A 26,148-nucleotide genomic window follows, 5' to 3' on the forward strand; every position below is an offset into this window, starting at 1 on the left:
ATGGGCCCCAAATGCCCTAATCAATGCAGAATTCTCCTGTGTGCCAATATGAAATAACAGCAGGAAGGATATGGGTTTGAGGTCAATAGAAAAGTCTATTATAAAACATTTTTATACTTTCATTTCACTGGTTACTATTAATACATAAATAATATCTGAGACCCAAACAGGAAAATATACCCACCTTCCCAAACAAAGTCTTATTTTCCTATATAGCAATTTTCCCGTTAGGATAATAAATAAGTAATTCTGACAGCAGAAGAACATTGCTCTGAAGACTGAAGTGTTATTTTTTAATGTGAGGACCTTTGCAGTCTCCAGGAGATTCACTGGCTCCTTTATGGCATCTCAGTGCTGTACATGAAATTATACTCAACTTGAGATTCACTTTCAGAACTCAAAAATAAATGGACCAGAGAAGAGCTGTATGGGAAAGAAGAATTTTAAAACTTCCTAGAATGTTGGTAAGAGCATCAAAGTGATATTTCTGAAAAGCAAATTTTATATAATTGGGCTTCGCTTAGAATGGGATTAACAGACTGATTAGAGTGAAGCATCACTGTCATGTATCCAGGTGGATCTGGGTTTACTCTCCTGTGTCAAGTATATTCCTGTCCACCTGGACACACAGTTACTTTTTAAGTAACAACTTGTTTTCAACTGGAATGCAATGTCAGGCCATATACAGGACTTGTATTTCTTAAAACGTAATCATTTAAATTTCTAAAATATAAAAGTAATATGCAGTGTTTCAAAACTAGAGCTGACATTTGAGGAAGGAAGGGTGGGGGGCGAAGGAAATGAAACACCGATGAGATGAGACTAATCTCTCTGTAGCTAACGATGGACGCAAATGCTGGGGTGTCATTTGTTCTGTCCCAGATTAACTTCGGAAAGGAAAGGGGGGGGGTCTGAAAGTGCTTGCTGAGCGTTCCAATGAGCGCGTTCTAGAATCAACCTCTTCCAGTATTAGCGTCATTCGCTTCCGTGTGCGAAAAACAGGTGGAACTCAACCAGCTACAACTCCAGAAAATGTCAGTGGCCTCGTATGGATAGTGGACCGCAGTCAGCTCAGGCGAGGAAACCTACGTAGAACAACACGGGAGCTTCCCAAAGCCCAGGAGCTAGCCTCTGCTCAGCTTGGCCCAGTACATGACACATTTTTACCGAGTTCAACCTCAGTCTGGGGGATGAAATCAAACCACGTCACAGAAATTCATATGGGACTCACGAAACATGAGAGTGGCCCGTGGGAAAGCAAGCCACGCTTAGCACATGGGTGTTTCCCGGCCTGGCCCTAACACTGCAGGTCACGGCTCCGTGCATCAGCCCAAGCGCGGGGCAAGGGGCCTCCCAGGGAAACCCAGGCCTCGGGCTACGGGAGCCTGGCGGAAAACGTGGGCAAACCACCGCGACTCACCTCCCGGCCTCAAAAGTGAACCAAGCAGCATCTCGTCCGTACCGCCGCAGGGCGCTTAGCGGCCAAGAGATGAGTTTGACTCTGGGATTCTGGACGTCCCAAAGGCAGATGTGCTCATATGTAATCTGCAAGGCACATTCGCCATGGACATCTAAGTTAGGAGATGGCATCAAATACACATTGAATCTCTCTGGGAGAAAAACAAAAGGTTAGTCTAAAATGCCCAGAAATAAAACATCAAAGACATCGCAGGAACAAAGAGGCATTTCAAAATAATTCAAGCTCGTCGTCTAGCTTTTGACTGAATACTCGGGAAGATCAACCTTTCTCATCATTGAACAGCCCCAGAAAATGGTGTTTAAAATGAAGACCGTATTAAATCACATAGTAATGAGACAGCCTGGCTGACAACGTACACTAAACACTGTTTCAATGAGCAAAGACCATTTTTAGAATTTTTAAATTTGCATAATAGAAGAGTGTATGCCAATAAAAGGCTAAAGCGATGAAACCATTAAAAACATTTTTTCCCTGCCAAGTGCATATTCACGACACCCACACTTTTGTGTTCACAGGAGATGCAGGTGCGAAACAACTGTCACGTGGTTTAATGATGTTACAGTTGTATCAATCGACTTATCATTTTCATAACTAGATGAATATACAATTGTATCCCAGGCTGTTTAAATGCAACTCAACCCTAATACCAGGCACCTAGCAGGCCAGCAGTTTGGGAAAATGCCAATGGATACATTTGAACTAGTTTTAACAGTGAGCTGTCTTCAGCCATATACCGGAAAGAATATTCATTTGCTTGTAGGGATGACTGTTAAAAAATTTAAGATTACTCAAAATACAGCTCTTGGCTTATTATTGCAACCAAATTTTTGTCCCTACAGGCACAATCATGATATTTCTATTATATTTTTAGAAATTTCATTAATTTAAGAAGTTACAGAGTCAAAAATCTTTAAGTAAAATAGGAACAAAAACATCATGACTGCAGCAAACACATTTTTACCCACCCGTCGCTACGGTGGATTGCGCACATCTGACAAAGCAGGGGCACTAATAGTACTGATGTCATTCTTGTTAGTTATTTTATAGTAAAGATGTCATGAGAATTTTCATAGATTTTAGTTGAATTTAGTGAGTAGGAGTGTCAGGGTTGCGCTTGTGAAATGTATTCACGCGTCTATTATTCAAGCTTTCTGAGTTATTCCAAACTCTTCTAACCAAATATTTGCTGGAACAACTAAGAAAGACAGTCATCATTAACTAGAAAGTAAGAGAGACCGTGAGCAGTCTATTTGCTTAAAGGTTCTTTTATGACGGCCTAGCTTGAGAATGACAATAGCAACAGTGCTGAGAGTGACCATTTCTACCACAATTACTCGGAGTCATGCACATTCATCTTGTAAAGTGCCTTAAAAAACCGAATTGAGTTTCATAATGATCCCTGATACTTAGCTACCAAAGGATGTGTTCTCATTCCTATTTGACAGGAGAGGAAACTGAGGCACAGCCAATTCCTGAACTCAGCCGGTAGCACCATCAGGGTGCAGCGTCACAAATATAAACGTGTGAGAAACAGGTGCTGATGGGAGCGCCCTACATTTAAAAACAGCCCGAACCTGCCATGTTCTCTTCTCTCTGTTTGGCTTCAAGCACATCTGTCTGTGAGGCACAGGATGGTGGGTCCTCCAGCCCAGGTGCATCCCGACTTAGCGACCCACAGAAAGGGGCCTGGCACTGGCCTGGCTGCGTGGCCCTGACGCGTGGCCACCTCTCTGCAGCTCACCTTCCTTGTCTACATGAGGCTCCTTCCAATTAGCCTGCGCTTCTAAGTCTGCAGCAGAGGTGAACTGCAGCAGGCCCGGGCCTCCCGAGTAGCCCTAGACTGTGACTGCGTCATGAAGACGTAGGTCCCATTGGAAGGGGGGGTGCCGTTTACGGACAACTGGAGTGTGCGCCCAGGGAGAGCCGCAGGCCCACACTGCCTCTGCCTGGCTCCTAGCTGAGCCAGGTGACCCGCAGCCTCTGGGGTGTGGCAGAGCCGCAGGGATCAATGCAATCGGCTAACGCGGAACCCCGGGGTCTGATCGGCCCTGTTGCGGGGCTCGGCCACTTGAAGACAAAGAAGTGATCCTCACCTCTGGGCTTGTGCTATAAACCAACACTGACTTTTTTGGCTGAAGTGTTCATGACTATTTTGGTGATTATTACTTAAAGTGATTTATTCCCAGGTTGAATGCTGAGCTCCAAGAGTTGGCTCAAGTGTTTCAGTAGAAGGGGAAAAATATCACAGATTTAGATGGGTTTCAACTCGGTGAAGTAGTCATAAAGTTTGGATTCTATTAAAAAACATCGGGAGGCTTTCAATAAAAATTTTAAAGTCAAGACACAAACGCAGGTCGCTGTTTTTTATCTGTACATTCTAAATACAGGCCCGAAAACATGGCCTGGAATCGAACACCAGCTACTGGAACTGGAGTAAGAGCTTAAGCTCTTCGAAGCCTGAGTTTCCTCATCTGTAAAATGGGAGAGTAACAGTTGCTACGTCCTAGAGCTACTGGGAAAACCAAGTCATCTCACGCATCTTCCACAGGAACAAGCACAGAGCAGGCTCCCCCAATTTCTAGCTGATGTTATTAACGTATATTTATATTATGCATCAAAAACATATTAAGAAAATACACTGAAATATTAACACAGGTTTTAGGGGAAATAGAAGGTTATTTTTGCTTCTATATATACATTTTTTTTATAACTTCAAAAATTTTACATAATCAAGATATATTATGTTTTATTATATGGGAACGAAACAATTATATACAAGAGCAGAGGAGAGGATTTCTCTACGTACCACTCTGTTCTCTCTCAACCCCCGTAGCCAGTAAGTCGGGCTCTCCGAGGCTGATGTCATTGATCCGAGTCCCTACGCACTCCACCTGGAGCACTTTGCACCACTCATCAGCCTCGAGATCTGCAGGAATGTCCAAAAATGACCCTGTGAGCCCAGCGCCCGCTTCAAAGCTGAGGCCAAAACCCTCCCTGCCTCCCACGAACCTGAGTCACAGGCAAAGGTCTTGGAGGTCTCGTCACTGAAGTAGATCCCGATGGCATGCTTTTTGGTGCTCTTGGGCAACCGGGCCACACTCTTCACGTTGTTGAGTTCCGTCACCTGAAAAAGGCCAATCACAGGTCTGATCACGCTCCCCGAGGGGATGCTTCCCATCAGCACCGCCAAACTGGGGCGGGCGCAGGGCGCGGGACGAACACAGAGGGACAGAAAGGGCATTCAAATGGCGTGACTGACTTAGTGTTACCCTTACGGCACAGCAAGGAAGGCTAACAAAGTACCTTCTTCATAGAGGTAAAAGCTTGCTGTTTTTTTTGGTTTTGTTTTGTTTTTTTAATATATCTTTATTGATTTCAGAGAGAGGAAAGGAGAGGGAGAGAGAGAGAGAGAGAAACATCAATGATGAGAGTGTCATTGATCGGCTGCCTCCTGCACACCCCCAACTGGGGATCGAGCCCGCAACCCCGGGCACGTGCCCTGACCGGGAATCGAACCCCGATCGCCTAGATCCTAGGTCGACGCTCAACCGCCGAGCCACGCCCAGCCGGGCTAGAAAGCTTGTTTAAGTGTTTTTTTTTAACCCCCCAAAGGCTCTACCTTCCCCACTGTTCCCACGTCCACCTCCATCGTTGTGGACAGACAGCCTTTCAAATACTCCTGGTGGACGCATCTTAAACACGCGGACCCCGAGGAAGGAGACGGAAAGCTGGTCCCATCCACACTACGTTACCTCGCCCCTTGCCAGCCAGGGATGGAGCATCCGGACACTCAAAGACGCCCTCTGCGCAGGGCCCAAGTCCTCTGTCCCAGAGCACAGAGCTGGTCTGTGGAAGGCTTCCCACTCTCTGGGGCCCCCCAGCTTCTCGGTGGCCGTGGGGCCTCTTAGGCGGAGAACACTGTGCTGATGTCACCCTGCTCCTACCAGCAGGGAGAGCTTTCCCCTTACACAGTCTCTCTCCTTCCTCCGCCCATGATTTTTGGTCCCTTTACCACTGTTATAAACCCCTCCCCTCCCACATAGGACACTGCTATTGTTTCCAAACCCGCGGTCCCTCCTTCGCTTCTACCCAGGCCCCTGCTGCCGCGGGGAGTGAGAAGTGGGTCCTGGCCGAGAGGAGGTTTACTCGGCATCAGGGTGGAGTGCGTTCAAGAGAAATAACCTTCCCACTGCCAAGCGGAGCCGGCCCTTCCTACCGCTCCCGCGTGTCGCGCAGAAGACAGTGCCTGCCACCGACTGTGCCTTCAGTCATGGGGACGCTTGCTCCCATCTATCACCTAAATTCCATAAACTCCTGGCTCGGGAAGCGGGCGAGGAGAGAGAGACGCCCTCCACGAGCACGCTAACCTAATTATTTCATCCCCTTGCTTCTTTGCCTCCACTGGCTCTCTTTATAGTATGAATGCAAATTTCTTAACATGAAATATCATAAAAGTTGCTATAGACCGAACGCTTGTGCCTCCCCCGTGATTCAAACGTCCAATCGCCCCTCCCCTCCCTGCCAGGGTGACCGTATTAAGAGGCGGGGCCTCTGAGAAGAGCTCAGGTCCCGAGGGTGGAGCCTCGTACAGGGGATTGGTGCCCTTATAACGGAGGCCGCCCAGAGCTCCCCCATCCCTCTGCCCGTGAGGACACAGCAAGAAGGAGCCGACTACGAACCAGAGGGCGAGTTATCACCAGACACTCGGCCTGGCAGTGCCTTGACCTTGGACTTTCCAGGCTGCGGAACTGTGAGAAATAAACTTCTGTGGCCGACAAGCGGCCCAGCGTAGGGCATTCTGTTACAGCGGCCCAAAGGGCCGAGACGCCAGTGTTCCCCAAAAGTTCGCCAAACCACTCTCTTCAGGGCTCCACACCACCTGTCTTATTCTCGAACTACACCAAGGCCCTCAGTTCACGGGTGAAACCGCTTATATCTGATCCATTCCTGAGCCTCTGCCCCAGGACGAGCCTCTGTCACCTCCAACGACGTACTGGTCTCTCCACTCCCGTCTTAACCCCATTATTTCACTGTCAACACAACATCTAGATGGTCTTTCCAAAACGCAAGCCTGTTCCGAGCATTTCTACGCATAAAACTTCAGTGACTTCCCACGGCACTTGGGACCAAAGCCCACCTCCTTCGAATGGCCATCAGGACCCTCCGGGACCTTCCCGCGGCTATCTCACCAGCCTCCCCTGACACCTTCGCCATGTGTCCTGTCCCAGACGCACTGGCCTTTATCTAGTCCCCAGAAGGGACCGCGATTCTCCTGGCACAGAGCCGTCCCCTCTCCTTACTTTGCTCCCACTCACCCTACGGGACTCAGTTTAAGTCTCAGTTACCTGCAGAGCCCTAAAGGACAACCCCCCACCCCCATTCCCATCTAATCAGGTCTCGAGGCTCTACCATCAACGACATCTCTGCCCTCACAGCCCGATGGCTACGCGGGTTTGGGCCCACTGCCTGTCCTGCCTGTGGAGTGAAAGCTCCACAGAGTAGGGACCATATATAGTTTGGTCACCACCGTGTCCCCTGGATCTGGCACAGAGCCTGCCACACGGGAAACTCAATCCAGCTCCCAGCTAGACAGGAGTCACCATCAATGGTGACTCGGCCAAGGAAAACAGTCGTCTGAGGGTCAGCACTGGCACAGCCCGCGGGTCGGGCCGCGCTGGGCTGAGGCTGTTCCCACTCGGGACGTCTCGTCTGATCCTCACGAGCACCCGGCGAGGCAGATCTTATCATCGGTATCTTCACGACGAAGAAACTGAGGCTGAGAAAGGTGAACGTCACGAGTCCAAGTTCACAGCTAAACAACGGCAGAGCCAAGTTTGGAAGGAGGCCAACCGACCCCGACGCCTCTGCCCTTCAGCCGCCTGAAGGAAACGCTAGTGACTGACCCTAAAAGCTTCCAGCACAGAGCATCTCCCGCCCCGAGGTCATCTCCTCCATGAGGGCGCCTTTCTTTTCCTGGGGAGCAGGAGGATGACATGAGCACCCCAGGCTTTATTCTGAACCACCACCGAGTCTGCCCTGGTCTGAAACACAGCAGCGGCTCTGACGTAGGTCATTTCCTTACACATCCAAAGAGGAAGAAATAAGTCACCTGAGGGTCAGGGAATGGGGGGAGAGGTGCACGAGTCAAAGCACAATTATCCATTTTAGAAACCGGTGTAGATGCTAACCACCCAGCCCCCGCTCGGGGGGGGGAGCGAGTGCTCACAGAGCTGATGGCTTACATTTTATGTGCCCAACAGTTTGTGTCCCCAAATCAAAGCTCTATCTGCCCGGCCAGGCCTGGCTCAGGGGTTGAGCATCGACCTAGGATCCAGGAGACTGGGGTTCAATTCCCTGTCAGGGAGTTTGCCCAGGTTTTGGGCTCGATCCCCAGCAGGGGGCATGCAGGAGGCAGCCGATCAATGACTCTCATCATTGATGTTTCTATCTCTCTCCCTCTCCCTTCTTCTCTCTGAAATCAATAAAGACATTTAAAAAAAAAAAAAGCTCTATCTCAGTGAGCACATGCGTGCACATACCTACAACCCCCACCACACACACACATTTGTTCCTTTAAAAAAATTGCAACCTACCTTAATCCACGAATCTTCCTCAAAATACGCAATAAGGAAGCGATCATTACAAGAACTAACATTGGCAGATATAAGTCACGTAAAATTTTTATAAGACAGATTTAAAACCACCATCACTCCCTTTTGTCAATGAGAACACCAAGGCAGGATGTATTTTTTAATATTCCTTTTACAAAGAAATGATCTGCACCGAAAGAATTACTTTTAAAGCAAACAGAGACTTGATATGGCCTCAGAGTCCCATTGAATCCGAGTATTATTTTAAACGGGGCTACGTAAGTGACTGTGGGTCCCCACTGCTCCCGCGGAGGGAGGGGACGCAGGACCGGGGACACGCACAGTAACTCTTTCAATTCACCGTCCACTTGAGTTTCTTGTCATTTCCTTATGTCTCAGATCAACCAGCAGTTACTTCCTCCCAAGCTCAGACCTGTTTTAGGAAAACTCCCTCCTGAGCCTCTGTAGTTATGGATTTTAATTTTCTCTCAAAGGGTAAGAGCAGACACACCATAAGCTCTACATGCATCATGACGTCTTTTATACGGACTCACACCTGAAACGCACAAGTGTCTTCGAGGCCCAACCACCACTGTTCCAGAACCACATTCCCTCTTCATGAGCCTCCCTCGTGCCGGCCGGCGTGGCTCAGTGGTCGAGCGTCAACCCCATGGTCCGGGAGATGGCTGTCCGGTCCTCAGTCGGGGCACTCGCCCGGGGAGCCGGCTTTATCCCCAGTCGGGGGCCTGCAGGAGGCAGCCGCTCAATGACTCTCGTCACGGATGTTTCTCCCTTGGGTGCATTCACTCATTCATTCACCAAAATTTTAAGTTCATGGTTCAAAAAAAACAATCCAGGTGACAACCAACGGACCTAAAGGTCATGGGGTCACCCAGAACCACCCTCGTTTGCTTGACGCAAACATGACAACAGATTTCTATAGAAACTTGGTAAAGATTCAGTTCCCACGTGATGTCCCAAAGGGCACATCTGCACAGGACCATTTGTTTTTGGATTGTTTTCTGTTTTTTGTCTTTTTCGCCCATTTCACAGTTGCATTTCCTAAGAAAGACAATAAAGACAAATTTCAAGCCCCATGACCAAAATCTAAAATATGTCTGTGAATTATGATTTAGAGACAAAAGCACGGTTCCAAGAAAGGTCTGAAGTAAGATCCGGTTACACACTTTCATTACTAACAGGGGAGTTCGGGTAGTTAGCAGAAAACAAAGTGTCCTTTCGTTATTAAAAACGGTGTATAGATAAAGTTAAATATCCCCCCCCCCTTCCATATAATCTCAATGCTAAAACAACAGCAGACCAAGTCAGAGAAGCCAAGTAACTTCTGTTTATGTCCTGGCTGCCAGTGGCTGGTTACTTTTCCAAATAAATCTGGGATCCCTCAGATGTGTAACTTTCCTTTTTCCTTTCCAAGATATATTGACGCTCACTGAGTTCAGCCACACTATCAAACAAGACCAGAAGCCTCTGTATGGCTTACTGAAAATGTCAATATTAGGACCTTTGAAATACTTGATTTCCTCCAGAAATTGAGTGTGTACTTTCCAAAACCCAGGCCGGCTTCAGCTCTTAATCTGATTTTGCACATCCTGGGGTCAACGCTAACCCTGGACTAACTGAAAACGCGCAGAAGATAGTGGCTCCCCGAAAAATCCGCTGATCAAAAGATCATGAACACCAGATAGGAAGTTCTGTGGTGCATATGGCACGTTTCCGAACATGGAGGCTGGAGGAGATTAAAGACGAGATTTGGCAAGACTGATTGTCTTTGTAGATTTTGGAGTTAAAATCAGAGCAGAGACCAATTCTGCACCTCGCAGCAACCTTCCTTTTCTCTCCCAGACTGAATCAGCTGTTCACCATCACCCATTCCCTCTCAGCCCTTGTGGCTTTTTGCGGATGAGTCTGGACTTGGTCAAGCAACTTGCTTTGGCCAATAGACCGGGAGCTGACCTGCCGCGTCCGGAAAGGCGCCCGTGACGCGTGGGCAAAGGCCAGGGCCTCTCCTCTGAGCTTCAACCCTCCACGGAGCAGCAGCAGCCCCTCTTCCTTCCTGGATCTCGAATGTGCAGACAGATGGGTCGTTATGTTGACATTTGGGGAATTATTTCAGTCCCAACAAAAGCCTGGGTGGGTGTTTTTTTCCCCCTTCTGCTTGTTGCTCCAGGAATTTTGTGTTCATCATTTTCTTTTCCAAAATTTTATTTTGAAGATTGACAAACACGGAGAAGCTGGAAGAATAGTCCCGCATTTTCCATGAGGGACTGGGGTGGATTTCGGAATCCAGAGGGGTCCTGGAACCAACTGTACAATGGACATCGAGCGCCCAGAACAGACAATTATTAACATTTTGCCTTTGTTTTATTTGCTTTCTCTCTGTGTGCACATGCAGGTGTGAGTGCTTGTGTGTGTGCTCACACACGTGTGCATAGGCACTTGGTTTGGGCTGAACTATCTAAAAGGAAATTGCTGGCATAGACACGTCATCCCTACCGCTTTCGCAAATAGCACTTACAAATAACAAGGTTCTCACACGTCACCCCAATGCCATTTTCACCGCTAATAGGCTAGAATTTCTTGTCTCATCTAATTTCCACCCCGTAGTCAAGGTCCCCTGAAAGTCCCCAAATGTCTTTTAGAGCAGGGCCCACACGGCTCCGCCACCACCCAATCCAGGACCCGATGATGGGCCTGATTCTGCGTCTCTTCTTATATCCAAGGCACTTTTCATTGAGAAGAGTCCCCACGTTTTGTAAGCGGTGCTACCGTTTTGGAAAGATCATGTCAGTGAACTGCTTCCAGCTCTGGACGTGTTCGCTTTTCCACGGGACCCTAATTTCTCCAGCCCCTGTACGTCCTCCGAAGCGGAAGACACCTCGAAAGGCCTGATGAGATTCAGTAACATTTTTGTTGAGGATGCTCTGAAGGGATGTCGGGGACTTCACGTGTCATCGCATCGGAAGACCCCCGGTGTCAGAGCACCCCGGCCCTGCCGAGGCTCGGTCTGGGCATTTCAGGGAGCCACCGTCTCTATCGCGTAAAAGAGCAACTCTCCTGCTGGGTTTTCAGTGACGCTCTGGCACCCCGGGAAAGCCCTGTTCAACCATCTTTCGGGGGCCGTCTTGGCTCCCACTGATGACTCCACATCGAAGTAGTTGCGAGTGGACACGACCATCGGGCTCCTCACGGGCAGCGTTGCAGCAGGGACGCCAGCCCCTGATCACAGCGCGGGTCCGACTGCAGCCGGTCAGGAGCCGGAGGGAGCAGCCCGCTGAGCCTGGGCTCCGCTGAGGCTTCGCTCCCGGGCCCGTGCGGGGGCGTGGGCTGCTCTCTGCTTCCGAGGCTTTCCGGTGGCACCCGCATAGCGCGTTATCGGGCTTCCCGTCCTGCCCTTGAGTCCAGCACCTCCTCCGAGATGCCAGGCGGGTGGCGAGGGCCACCAAACCGCCTCCCTGGGCCCAGCGGGAACGCCCAAGGCCACCATCGGGGCTGCGCTCTCTGAATCTGCCGATGGCCCTGCCTGAAAAGCCGCCTGAAAACCTGGATTCACTCTTCTCCAGGCGCTGCAACTGCGCGACTTGTCCCGCACACCGGGAGTTCCGCTAAGGGGCACGGGTCTCCCTCCCCGGCTGGAAGAGGGCTGCGCACGGACGGCCCACGCAGGGCCTGCAGGGTCCCCACGGCCTCTCTGTGACACGGCGGCCACCGCCTGCCGAGACGCGGCGTCCCGGACCACAGGCGGGCCCCCGCTTCCTTCCCTCCGGCTCGGGAAGCCCACCGCACTCAGCGGCCCGTAGGCCCAGCAGCAGCGCCACCGTGTCCTTCTCTGCCCAGACACACTCTTCCTTAGATTCCCGCAATCTCGGCTACTCGCACGCCGTCCTCCCAGTGACACCAGCCCTGGTCACTCCGTGGAAAACCGCCACTCTCTCCTCCCACACTCTCTACCCGCCCCGCGGTCACTTGCTCCCCAGCGCTGAGCCGTGACACCACCACACGGCATCGTTCACTCGCATGCTCCCTTAGCGTCTGGCTTGCCCCCCTTAACAAGGATGGGGGTCGCCCGCTCTGTTTCAGCTGCACGTCTAGGGCCAGGGACGGCACCTCACAGCGCAGACCCCCGTCAGCACACTTGAAATGGAAGCCTCACCTCCTGCGGTGACACTGGCATCACCTCCACTGCAAAGTGGGGAGACCGAGGCACAGCGAACTCACTAACACGCCCTGGGGTGGACAATCCGAACAGCGCAGAGGCAGGATGTGACTCCGGGCGGGCAGGCTCTTGGGCATGTGCCGGATGCTGGGTGCTGAGCACCTCACATCCACCCTGTTAATTGCTCACGTTTCTAACCACCGGCACTATTCTGTGCCCACCGCACACATGAGGACGCTGAGGCCTACACAGGTTCACATGTTCGCCCAGCTGGAAACAGGTGACCTGGGACTCAAACCCAGGCAACCCGACCACTCCTCACTAGGCCAGCGAATGCCACCAAATGATTATAGAGAAGAAACGGGAGAGGCCGCCGTCCGTGAGTCAGGCCTGTTATTCCTAAGGAGGGTGGCCAGGGTTTATGAGATGGGAAGACAAACTTCTAGGCAGAAGGAACTACACAGGCACAACCGAGGAACTGCAGTTTGGCCGAGCGTTGGACCAGCGCTGGCTCGCAAAGGCGGTGCACTGCCGTCAGGTCCGCGTGAACCGTGACGTCTGAGGGCGTCGGGTTAAAGGTCTTAAGCAGGTAAGTGGAAGGCTCATACCTGTGTGTCAGAAAGACTGCTCTGCAGGGCAGCTGCTCGCAATCGGGGGGAGATTTTCCCACCCCGCTCCTCCCCAGGGGAGAGTATTTAGCAGTGTCTACACACAAGCTTGGTTGTCACAACTGGGGTGCTCCTGGAACCCACGGGCACCACGTAACTACACAGTGGCCTTCACATGGAGCCCACGGCAGCACCGCCCCCTGGAGCTCAGCCCCGAGCGGCTGGCCCGGCCCCGCGGCGGCCTTCACCCGGGGAACATGCAACAGGACCCGCGGGCGGAGGTGAGGTCGGGAGGGGCCAGCAGACAACCGGGCAGCCAGCGGAGGGCGACTTCAGCTCAGGTTGCAACAGGAGTGAAAAGAGCTTTCAGAGTTAATCACTGCGCAGCTTCTGGTTGCTAGTTTTCCGATGATCAAAAACACAGTCTCATGACGCCATCAAAGGGAAAAAAACTATTCAACACTCACGGAAGTTTCTGATGAATCGTTCCGCGTGCCACCCATTAGGAATCCCCAGGTAAAGACGGCCGGGTTATTTGGCTGTTTAAAGCCGCACTCCAGCGTCTCACCCATCCTGGGTGGCTGTGTTCACTGACACAGATGCTGAAAGCCAGCGACTAGCACCGTGGCCACGGCCACCCTTTAGAAGTTCCATTTGCTACTGATACAGTTTTGCTTTAACAACTCGGAAAACAATTACACATTACACAACTGAATTTTCCAAAGGGATGATTTTGTAACCAGATAGAGAGACTGTTGAAATTTCTTCTGGTGTTTCACCAGAAGATTACCACAATCAGATTTTAAAAAGTACATTCCTTTCAGGAACCAGTATATTCCTGTGAGAATTATGCCATTAAGAGGCACTGGGTGGGAATTTTAAGTATTATCTGGTGTGCGGCAAAGTTCAAACTCCATTTAGGGAAATGAGGGTTTGATTTCCAGTTTTTCTCCTTCTTTTGCTGACAGTCATGTACGGACGATGATTTATTTATATTTACAGAGTGAAAAGGAGGCCGCTACCTAGGAGGCAATTTGCCGCCTTGCCTTTTGTAGGCTGTATCCTAATTATTTTTCTCCTTATGGGACTGAATGAATTAAGTGAGCAATTCACTTTGTATATGCAAATTGTAAAGCTCTGCAGAAGCTGCAAATTGCTTTATTCTTAAAAAAAAAAAATTAAAGCCATTATCCTGAAAATGAAGAGGCACAAGCTCCTTCCACTTTTATAGGTTGCCTTTGAAAATAAAAGTCCTCTGAAAACGATCCATTTTGGGGTCCATAATGTTTTCTCAAGTACGAATGAAATAATGATTTACACTATTCTTATTGTTTTCGTTGCAACACTCAACAAAATATATTATTCTATATTATTATTATGTGTTGAAATTTCAGAGTGCTCTAAAATACCCCACTAAACATTTCTGTTAGAAATTCCAGAAGATTCCTTCATTGTGTTCCAAACCTTTACACGTTTCCATTTCGTCTTTTCTAAGAAAAGGAACAATGGTTTCAGTGCACAGCCCCAGGAAGCAGAGGCGGGCAGCTCAGAAGACAAGCGCTCAGCTCCGACCACACGTTGTCACCACAAAACACCTCTCCCCAGGTCTCCCCTCAGGACCCTGCACACAGCAGTTGAAGCAAACATTTTATGAAACAGTTCTTAGGAAAGAGCCAGTCTAGACAGGGACAACCCAGCCCCCAGAGAGATGGGTCCATTCTTTCCCCAAATAGCTACGTGCCGCTGGTCACTTAAAATAAATCGGACCAGTGCCCGTCTGAGTCATCGATCCGAACTGTCTCCCTGAAGAGTGGATCTTTATTTGTACGTGTGAAATAACTTAAATAACCCGTTCATTGTGTCTTCCTTAAAAATAAAAAGCCACACACACCAGAAAAAGCACTTAAAGGGAGAAGCCTGCGTCTGAAATGTATGCAGAGAAGGGAACCTGGGAGGAGAGCACTTTCTGATGCTCTCGGTGGGGGTGGGATTTTGTATCACCTCTCTGGACACAGCTTGGCACTAGTTACAAAAAGCTGAAAGCTGTGGGGTGTTACCTGGAAATCTCGCTGCTACGGCTTTTTCTTCCAAATGATTAACATGTGCACATAAAGACAGAGACACAAATTTGTCACCGTAAAAAAAATTTACATTAGCAAAAAATTGGAAACCCTTTTGTCCATCAATTGGGGTATTTTTAAACAGATTACGGTGTATAAATATGAAAGAGTATAACTCTAGAACTGTTAATGAACTGTCATTAAAAAGCCACTAATTATTGACTGAGAGAGAAAGGGGGCTGGTATAATTAATGTGACCATTTAATTTATCTCATGAACTCAAATATTCTGATTATGAAAGGATCTGCCGCTAAAAGTTACATGAGAACTGCAGACTCACTACAAGTGTCCTGGGGAAATCTGTAATTATGGTCTCCTTCCACAAGAATTTACAGATTGTAATGAATTACTCCATTCTTGCTCTAAAATAGGATGTATATATGAGTGAGACAATGTTTCTATTGGTATAGACAGAGAAAACAGTCTGAAAAGTGTTCATCTATCCGACAGTGTTTTGGGGTTTTTTCCTGAGGACCAGGACTAGATACACTCGATACACTTCAGAATTGTTTCAATTGGCTAAAAAGAGCATGCACGATGTTTATAATTTAAAGAATAAAAAGAGTGAAGAGAAAAAAAAAGAGAGGGGGGGAAACCTGCAAAATATTTTAAAGTGAGGTGTGCATGCTTCCATTCTCTGTTGACACAACTCCTTGACCGGTAACTCCTTGGCCGACAGTATTCTGTGATTTCTCTCCTACCCGAAAACCACTGAGTAATTTCTCTCTAACTGGAGGAAACCTACCCTTTTTCTTCTGACATCACTGACACAGAGCTTCTGTGTGGACTTGGATGGATTATGGTCAAGAGCTTCCACATAAGCACAAACGTAAAATAACGTAGAACAAGTCCTGGAGATAGGTGCTCCTGAGAAATTCGTGTAAGAAACAAGTGTAAATGGGGGAGGAGTTGTTTGCAATCAATGAACTTTGTAGGTAAAGTTTGTTTTTGTCTTGTTCTTATTTTGCTACATAGATGTGTGTTTAGGTCAAACAAACTTATAGACCAGGGACAGGGTAAACAGATTAAATTTTCGTAAACCTTTAAAAAAATTGAGGCTCTTCCCAAAATGCAAGGAAATCTAATCATTTCAAATAATTAGTCAAATAATTGAGGGATTGGAAACAAATAATTAAACTAGATGACTGCTTTGTAAGATTACAGGCCAGAAATGACTTACACAGGTTAAGTACTTAACCCAAAAGAACTTTAAAGTCTATCCAAACTAAATAAAATAATTAGGTATAAACATAAAGCATTATAGGATATGGAGGCTGTATGTTACAAGTGCTGATGGAAAAAATCAAAGACAACTCAGATAAATGGAGTGGCATACCATGTTCATGAACTGAAAAACTCAGCATAGAAAAAAATGTCAGTTCTACCACAGTTTTATCTATAGGTTTAATGCAGTTCTCTTCAAAATCCTAACATGGGTTTTCTGTAGATATAGACAAACTTATTTTCGAATTTTATGGAAAGGCGAGGCATTAGCATAGCTAAAACAACCGTTAAAAAGAGAATAAAATGGAAGAAATCATTCTACCCAATATTAAGGTTTATAACTACAGTCACCAAGGGAATATGATATTAGTAGAGAGGTAGATATATAGCTCAATGGAAAAGAATAGAGAATCTAGGAACAGGCTCAAGCTAATATGTCCAAATGATTTTTGACAAAGGTACAAAAGCAATTCAATGGGGAAAGAATAACTATTTTTCAACAAATGGTATTGGAATAATTAGACATCCACAGGTAAAAAGAATGTGGCTCAATCCACCTCTCATACCTTATACAAAAATTAAACACAAAACGAATCATGGACTTAAATGTAAAACTTAAAACTACAAAACATGTCAACGTTTTTTAATAATAAAACTGGGAGAAAATATTCAGGATCCAAGGCGAGGCAAAGAGTGCTTAGAGTGGATGCCAAAAGCATGATCCATAGTAGTAAAAATTCAAATACTGGACCACATTCAAATGAAAACTTTTGTTCCGCAAAAGACCATGTTAAAAGAATGAAAAGATAAGCTGTGGAATGGGAGAAAATATTTGCAGCCACCTATCTGACAAAAGACTAGTATCTAAAGTTTATTTTAAAATAACTGCCAAACTCAATAGTAAAAAAAAAAAAAAGTTAAAAATGGATAAAAGGCATATTTCATAGAAAAGATATAAAGATGGCAAATACGTACATGAAAATATGTTCAATACCATAAGCCATTAGGGAATGCAAATTAAAATCACAATGAGATATCACTATCCACATGACTACAATTTTAAAAAGTGACAGCACCAAATGCTGGTGGGGGGGGTGTGGAGAGACGGGACCCCCCAAGCACTGCTGGTGGGAAGGTAAAATGCTCAGCTGCTCTGTAACGGTTGGGCAGTTTCTTGTAAAAGTAAGCATGGAACTACCACGTGACCCATCAGTTGTACTCTTGGGATTTTATCCCAGAAAAATAAACATTGTATTCATACAATAACATGTACATGAATGTTCACAGCAGCTTTATTCGTAATAATAAAAAACCAAAGTTACTGAGAGTAACTGACAGGAGAGGCCATGCTACGTTCCAAGGTTTTGAAAAGAGGTATTATAGCCACGGCCACACCAGAAGAGGAGGCGCTTTAGAGGAGGGAGAAACGACGTGGAACAGGGTGAGTCGCCGGAAGAAGTCACCATGCACACACGAGAGGAGCTGGCAGAAATTCCAGAGAAGTGATTTTCGGGGTGTTGGCTCCCTGTGAGGAACCTGGAGCCCTACTCCTGCGGAAACCAAGAACAACGTCTGTCGTCGAGCTTGGGAGACCTGAGAGCGACCTGGTCACTGAGGAAGGACAGACTGACGGAACAAAGAGCCGGAGGGGGTAGGCGGAGTGACAAAGTAATAAGGGCCATTATCCCTTGCAGTTAGAGGGGCTTCCGCTTTTCAACGACAGTCACATTTACCCCTCTGATGTACAAGCTGACCCTGTGATTTCAGTGACGTAGGAAAGATCGTTGTGATTTGCTCACTGTTGAAACAACAATGGGCCAAGCGGACATTTGATACACAAGGTGACACACAAAAGCAGCACATACAAAAACCGTGTTGCTTAGAATGAAATTTGCTTAACCCATGGAATATGTGATTATTTTTAAAAAAGATAGCTCCACACGCAATCAGTTTGGAAATGCTGCCTTAACATGCGTGACTCGGGTCTCCTATCTGCAGGACTCCCCAGAGCCCTGTCAACTGCCCTGGATCCAGAATCTCAAGAGTGGGAAGGGAAAGCGGCAGTTCCCAAACTCTGACCACAGAACCTGGTCCTCCCAGAACCCTCCGCCGCCCTCTCTAGCGCACATCTGGGAAGCGCTTATATTAGAGAAGTTGTTGGATTTGTCCTTCGGGTCCAAGGTGAACTGAATCCCCGCGGTGATGGTGGAGAAGCGACGCGGTGACTTGCCTTGGAGGTCACATTTACACAGAAGCTAAGCCACCTGCAGGACACATCCAGCAGCAAGGCCAGGACTGGAAAGCAGGCTCCCCAAACCCGGGCCCAGCCTGCCTCCCCCCAGCGCCATTTGCCTCGGTCTCAAAAGAAATCAACCATCTTCCTTCCACTCAGATTCCTTCCAAATGTTCCTCGGCACAAAGAAAGTAGAACTGTGCACAGAAACCCTCAGCCCTTCTGGCGAGAGCGAACCACTTTGATTTCCTGAATGAGAACAGCGGACTTGTGTTTAACGAGAAGGAACTATTTGTAAAGTCACTGGAGTTGTCACGTGGTCGCAATCACAGTTCACCAAATTCACAGCCACGCTGACGGCTGTGAGCGCTGGAGGAGCGCTTTGTGGCCGAGGGAAGGCGACGGACAATGGGTTGTCCTGTGCCCGCCCGATTCATGTCTTTATTGTCCCATCTTCCTCAAGAGCACCTTTGCTGCGCTGGCAGTGAGGAAAGCACCAGCTTTTAAAATTCTACAGTCAATTTCTTGTCTTAAAATTTCTAAAAAGAATCAGCTATGCAAAACTGGCATTTTTTTCTTAATAATATCTTTTAAAATGACATGAAGGAAGCACTGTGTCCTCAGACATGCTACCGGTTTCCTACAGGACAGATATGCCTGTAAGTCACACCGTCTCTGTACTGATCCAACTGCACAATGCACAGGCCCTCGCTTCTCTCGGAAATTGCTTTATTTACAGTCGAATAAACTCTGAAATCTGGTCATGGTGTGCTACATACAACCCCGGTATTTTATGATCAAGATGCATAAATTACACAGCTTTTAGATAAAAAATGCATATCTCAGAGTCACTCCAGCTCTCCCTATGCCCCCAAGAGATTAATACTGAATGTATCCGCTCTAACGGAAGAGGGAAGAATCGGCTGCAGGAACTCATCAAGGGCTTGCAGGCTTGATGTAGATAATTCTTCCGTTCTCGTGCTTTCAACTTTGGTTAATGGTTATTAGAGATGAAAGAGAATTGGCTTCCCAAGCTCCTCAAAGATTTACATATTCAGGTCCAAAGCCAGCAGGGAGGAGCCTGAAATAGGGCACGTTTGTCCTTGACCTCCCCTGGCTTGTTTCACACTCAAGGGGGAGCTTTCCACCCACGCGGGCCTTGCCTCAGAGTCTGTACTCAGAAAACGCCCCCCTCGGGGCCTTCTCGGCCCCATCATCACTCACCCCGTTTCCTGCAAATCGGAAGTCCTTCTCCTGGCCTCAGATGCCTCGAGCGCAGATTTTTTTCTGGTAAGCGAAATGAAAGTCTGACACAAACACATCCATGTGTGTTCCGTGTTTTCTGTTTATGATGCTCATCGCTCGCCAACCAATACTGTCGGAAGGGTCTGCTAGGTGTTAGGCGCTGAAAAGGGAGAGAGAACTACGCCTAACCCGACCCCCCAAAAAATCTCTGCCCTTGTGAACCTTATTGGATGGTGGTCGTGTGGCGAAGACACTAGGAAACAACCGAGTAAATGTGTATGTAGTGATACGTGCTAGAGAGAAAAGTAAAGGAGGGTGTCAGAGGACCCCATTTTAAATAGTGGGGTCGAGATATGGCTTCACTCTAAGGAAAATGTAAGCAACGACCTGAGCAAAGTCAGGCAATGAGCCGCGTGGGTATTTGTGGGGACAGTATTCCAAGGAAAGGGGTAAATGAGCTCAAAGGCAGGAAGGTGCTTGGCTACCCCAGGGAAAGCGACGGGCTCAGGGTCTCTGAGGCCCAGTGGAGTGGGGCTGGGGAAACTGAGCCGATGAGTTAAACGGGCCACAGGGAGTCAAACCGTGTGACTGTGAGTCCACTGGAAGGACTCGGCTGAGGGCTTGGAGCTGGACTATCATGACTTGATGGATACGTGTTTCCAACAGACTCTAGAAGGCCGAGGCGGGCACCCAGGGGCTTGGACCACTGCAGTAGCAACAGAGGTTGTGAGAAGTGTTCGGAGTCTGTGCATATTGACGCAGGGCCCACACTGTGAGCTGATGGGCAGGGTCCGGGGCGTGTCCATGAAGTCCTCTTTGCTTACCCTCTTTCTTCTCTTAGGTACGTGTAGGTCTGTAGGCAAAGCACAGCCCGTTTCTTTATTTTTCTACATTTTGAAAAGCAGCTGTAAGGGACTGTGAAGAATCAGATGTTTCCGGATGTATGTGGGACTCAACCAAAACAAGGAAGGACCGACTGACATCAGGGCCACACACAAGGACCACACAAACTACCACAGGAGCTTATTTTATAACCAAGGCGTCAACACGGGCCCTTAATAAGATGCTGTAAAGTGGCCCCTTTGGGAGAATTTGCACCAAAGGAAAGATCGTTCACTCTCCCTCACCTGGCCAAGTTTCTCTGCTGATGGATCTACGGGCTTCACGTAACATTTTTAATGGCAAGTAGCCCCCTGGTAAATTCTCACCAAATGAGGGTAAGAACCGTCAAAATGGAAAACCAGAGCAATTAAAATGTTCTATATAAAAATAAGCAAGGTTCCTCCATCGTCAAAAGGGTAGTATTTTCCCAATATGGGAACAACCAGAGCCTTGGGGAAAAAGAAGCGTTACCCATGTGCTTTTACCAGTTTCAGGAAAAGAGAAAATACACAGGCTGCCCGGTAACAAGGGCCACGGAAAACACCGCCGTGTGGAGGGAAAGACGGGCCTAATTTGTGAATTCGGTCAGCAAGTACACCCCGAATCTGCCTCAACTCCCTACTCCTGGATGATGCATTTTAACACACAATTGCTATGGTTAGTGAGGAAGTCTCACTACCGCCACTAAGAAAACTGGACAAATAATTAAATTTAGTCATCAAACTTAAAGAAATAAACTAATGGGGGGGCTTCCCCCCCACCAATCGCCCGTTTTCCAGCCTTTCCCGGCTCCTCCCCCCGCTTCCAAGCTGGAATGTGCGGGAGGGTCTCTGCTGCGTCAGGCACTGTGCTCGACTCCAGCAGACCCGATCCTTACCCTCCAGGGGCTCTGATGCTAGAAGCAGGGTCCCCCATGCAAGCTGAACGTTTACAAAGCAGCACGGTAAGTTCTTACACTAGAGATGGGAAAGCAACAAGCAGCAGGAAACCACTAACGTGACTTCACATTAGGCAATTGTTTTAAACAGTTAGGAAGTATAGCTTACTTAGAGATGCTTTGTGCTTGGAAAACTAATTATTTCTACCTTGGTCAAATAATCTAGACAAGTTTTCAGTCTCAACGAACTCGAGCTACCCACTTGTGAATAGGTTACTGGACAGCTACAGCCACCGAGTCTTACCTTATGATAACACCTAAAATACGCAGCGCGCTCGTCGGAAAATTTCTCCAGCCTCTTCGGGCCCTTGCTGGAGGCTTTCTTGAATACTAACCAGCATCGCTGATAAATCTGGAAGAAAATACAGAGACTGCGCTCAGCATCGCTACTGACTCAGATAATATGTAACGACATTTGCATTTAAATGTTTTCTTTTTGATGTTTCACCGGTGAACTATTCAGAAGCCATAAATGTGATGTTGCATTGGGAAAATAAAATTTAAAAAACCAAAACTGCTTCCACAATGGCTGTGTTATGTCATTCTGACCATTACTGGAATCAAAAGAAAATAAGTATTTGAAGGCACATTTCTTCATGTTTTGATAACAGTATCAGTAGGAATATTTGACAAGAAGTCCCAGAGATAAAAATATCAAATAATTTCAAATAATATAGGCATCATGGCACATGCTCTAATTTCAAATGCAATTAAATATGGGAATTGCGGGGCCGATTCAGTCTAAAGACGTTACTGGTGGTCCGAGAAGGAGACAGCCTCTGTGTGTCATTTCTAAACATCCAGAGGTATCAGTAAAGTGATACAGTAATTAAAATCAATTCTTTTGGCTTTCCTCTTGCACAGCCATTGATCTACCAAGGGCATAACATGGTGACAAAAACGGGAAAGTGATTCGATGGAGAAAGAGTAGCCTCTTAAACAAATGATGTTGGAATAATTGAACATCCGTAGGGGAAAACAGACACTTTAAACCTAAAACACCCATCTTACACAAAAATTAACTCAAAATAGACTTAAATGTGAAACAAAACTATAAAACTTGTAGGGGAAAAGGCGGAAAATGCTTGAGACTACGGTGTGGACCAAGAGTTCTCAGACTTCATGCCAAAAGCACAGTCCATACAAGAAAAACGTGCCCAATTGCACCTCATCGACACTTAAAGCTTCTGCTTTGTGAAAAACCTGCCAAGAAGATGAAAAGACAAGTACAGACCAGGAGAACACATCTGCAAACCACAGATCTGACAAAGGATTCGCATCCAGAACAGAGAAAGCTCTCAAATCTCAACGGTAAAGTAACAATCCCATCACGAAGTGGACCAGAAAGACATGAACAGACCTTTCACCAAAGAGGGACACAGATGACTGAGGAGCCAACGGGGAAAAGTTAGTTAAAACCACAATTATATATCATTACATACCAATCAGACTGGCTAAAATAAATTAATAATAATAATAATAATAATGCCACCATCAAATGCTCACAGGGGTGCAGAGAAACCGGGTCCCTCGTTGGTGGACATGCTGGTAGACATGTACACGGGTACAGCTGTTCTCAAACACAGTTTGGCCATATCTTTAAAAAACTAAATAAGCAACATACGACCAGCAGCTCTTAGGAATGAACCCCAGAGAAACGCAAACTCCCCACAAAATAAATCTGAACAAGAATGTCCATAGCAGCTTTATTTGTATTCACACAAAACTGGAGCCAACCCACAGACCCTTCAGTGGGTAAGCGGTTTACACCATATCGTGCAATAGCAGCAGCTATAAAAACAGACGAACTATTAACACTGCCAAATTCGAATGAGTCTTCTGAGAATTATGCTGGGGGGGGGGGAACGAACCCCAAAGAAGGTTACATACTGTATAACTGCATTTATAGAATTCTTGAAATGACAAAACTACAGGAAACAGGTTAGAGGTTGTCAGGAGTTAGGGACTGGCGGGGAGAAGGCTGTGTCTATACAAGGGAGACGTGAGGAATCCTTGGGGGGATGGAACTGTCCTGTATCTTGACAGTATTGATTTTGAAATTGTCACCACCATAATATTTCTTACCACTGGACGTGAATCTACAATTATCTCAAAATAAAACACTCAAAAAAATTTAAGTGGAAAAATGTAGAGATACTTAACCAAGATCTTAAAATTAGAGCCTAAGCTAATGACAGTCCTTCAGACTCTTTACCAGTCCTACTTGTCCTGCTGTCAGGCCACCGTCTAATTAGCCACTAGACTAAGTAACTCTAAGAAGGCGAGTTACGGAACCATTGCTAAGAGCTCAAGCATCCTTTTCAGGACGGAGACCCAGCCATGAGAAAGAACACTCTCCATTCTGTGGTTGGCAAAGACAAGTCTTACCAACATCTCGCTTATGTCTGAACAAGAGATGAGACAACTGGCTCCCTTAAAATTCGACAGCCACCGGAGGACTATAATTACAGTGGGAATGACTGTCACTCTGATTTTTCAAATAAAAGGTGTGGAAAATAGGTTTCTCACTGTCATTCTATTCTTGGCAACCACTTTCTCTTGTACACGCCCCAGAAAATGTGTTAGAAATTGAGCGTGCTTAAGGGATGCAAGAAATGCCACTACTGGAAAAAAAATTGTCACTGAGTTAGACAGTTTAAACTTGCTAATTATGCCTCAGCTTGCAGACCAACCGTGAGTGTTAGCATCTCTAACTTTTTGTTGTTGTGGTTCATTTTCTGTACAATTGAAGCAGAATTTGCCTGGCTTGTATCCAAAGGCTGTTGAAGGCCAGATAAAGATTCCTCAGTTTCAGTGTGACTAATGAGTTCCACCTACTCCATCTGTATTAAGTTTAGGGGACTTCTGTTTCTCTTTTTTGTTGTTGTTTTTCTTTTGTCTTATTAAGTAACAGGAGGAAAAGTGCGATGTCATAATCAAATACCTGCAGACACACTACCATACAAATTCGCAGGGAGCCTTGCTTGTGACTATTGGCTGGGAAGTCAACATGGAGTAGATGAAAACATACTGGTTTATCAGGAGATAAACAAAACCAACATCTGGCTTATGAAAAGGCAGTTCAAAATGTTTGTAACATACAAAGACATGGCACAAAAATCGACAGCGGAGCTCAGAGGGGCGACGCAATCGAGGCATTCCTGTCGGGTCGCACGTCACACACAGAGGCTCTCAGAGCTGGCCCGACATCACTCAAGGTAATTGGTAAGTGTGCAGATTCCCAGAGATGAGCCAAGGTCTACTAAGTCCAAGCTTCTTGGGCTGGAGCCAGACAAATTTGCTCTTGAACTCATTCCCCAAGTGTTCTGTTTGTAATCTGCAAGCCAAGCATAAATATTCATAAAGACTTTCAGACAATGCAGCGCTTCCCACCGGGGCTGCCCACAAAGAGCTGCCCGCCTAGCTCCACAGTGGGGGCCTCTGAGACGTGGGTTCTCCAACAAGTGCCACCGCGGCAGGGGGAGGGGCTGTCGCCTTGAGTTTGACACGTTGAAGGTGAAGCTTTAATCTGCTCAGTAGCATAAACTCCCAGTTTCAACTGCCATGCACTTTCTGTCCTAAGAACATGAGAAAAGCCACATAGTACCGAAGGATTAAAAACTTACCCTAATGTGACATATAAAACTGAAACTCACAGACACAGACAGACAACAGTGTGGGGGTTACCAGAGGGAAGGGGGTGGGGGATTAGTAAAGGGACCAAATATATGGTGACGGAAGATGATCTGACTTTGGGTGGTGGGCACACAGTGCAGTATATGGATCATGGATCATAGAAATCTACGCTCGAAATCTGTATGGTCCTATTAGCCAATGTCAGCCCAATAAATTTAATTTTAAAAAACATCCTAAATATCTCAGTATTGTTTAGAGAAAATGAGACGGGACTCAGGACAGGGACCATGGTAACATGTAGACACTAGCTGGATTAACATTGACATTGTTAAAAGATTAAAAGGGTGAGAATTTGAGAATAATGCCATTCGCTTAATAGTTTACAACAGTACTTTCTCCTATAATTCATTCATTCAACCATGTCCTTCATATTTTAAGCAACATGTCTACATACCACCTCTACTATTTTTAACGATTTTCTTTCAATAGACTTTTTTACAACTAAACTTTTTTTAATTTAAGAGAGGAAACTCCTATCCCAGACACAACAGGAAAGAGGAGTCTCATTGGCCATACAGAGTAGGCAATCCTACAATAAATAAATATACTGCGAGAGAATTGATGACAGAAGAATTTCCAGGTTGAGAAATCGCACCTCCTCCTATGCGTCGGGGTGTCTCAAACTTGGCACTATGGACATTTCAGGCAAGATCATTTTTTACAGAGGGGGGCTCTCCTGTGCACTGCGTTATGCTTAATAGCATCATGGCCTCTACCACCTGAATGCCAGGAACAAGCTCCCCCAACTTCAGCTAACAACCAAAACCGTCTTCAGACACTGCCAAATGTCCCTTGTGGGCAAAGTCAGACCCGCGGCTAAAGACAAATGCATGCCAACCTGAGGCTGCACATCTCAAGAAGATGATGCTCTGTGAAGATCCTCAAAGCCCCAGCTTTGGATAAGCCAGTCCGCACGAGCCACTGTGGAGGCTGAAGCAGATCAGCTCATCGCCCAGTAG

The 26,148-nt window shown here is 46.9% G+C and overlaps 1 protein-coding gene across 2 annotated transcripts in view; it reads right to left on the reverse strand.

Annotated features, from left to right (window-relative positions):
- DOK5 (docking protein 5) overlaps window positions 1–26,148 on the reverse strand; it is a 126,511-nt gene that overhangs the window by 42,664 nt on the left and 57,699 nt on the right. For both annotated transcript variants that reach the window (XM_081148480.1, XM_081148481.1), the window contains exons 2-5: window positions 21,738–21,845; window positions 4,490–4,604; window positions 4,287–4,406; window positions 1,421–1,610 (exon numbers count right to left, since the gene is read on the reverse strand). In XM_081148480.1, the coding sequence (XP_081004606.1) occupies window positions 1,421–1,610; window positions 4,287–4,406; window positions 4,490–4,604; window positions 21,738–21,845 (533 nt within the window). The remainder of the gene's footprint in view (window positions 1–1,420; window positions 1,611–4,286; window positions 4,407–4,489; window positions 4,605–21,737; window positions 21,846–26,148) is intronic.

Source organism: Miniopterus schreibersii (genome assembly GCF_964146895.1).
Source record: "Miniopterus schreibersii genome assembly, chromosome: 10".
Lineage (NCBI taxonomy): Eukaryota > Metazoa > Chordata > Mammalia > Chiroptera > Miniopteridae > Miniopterus > Miniopterus schreibersii.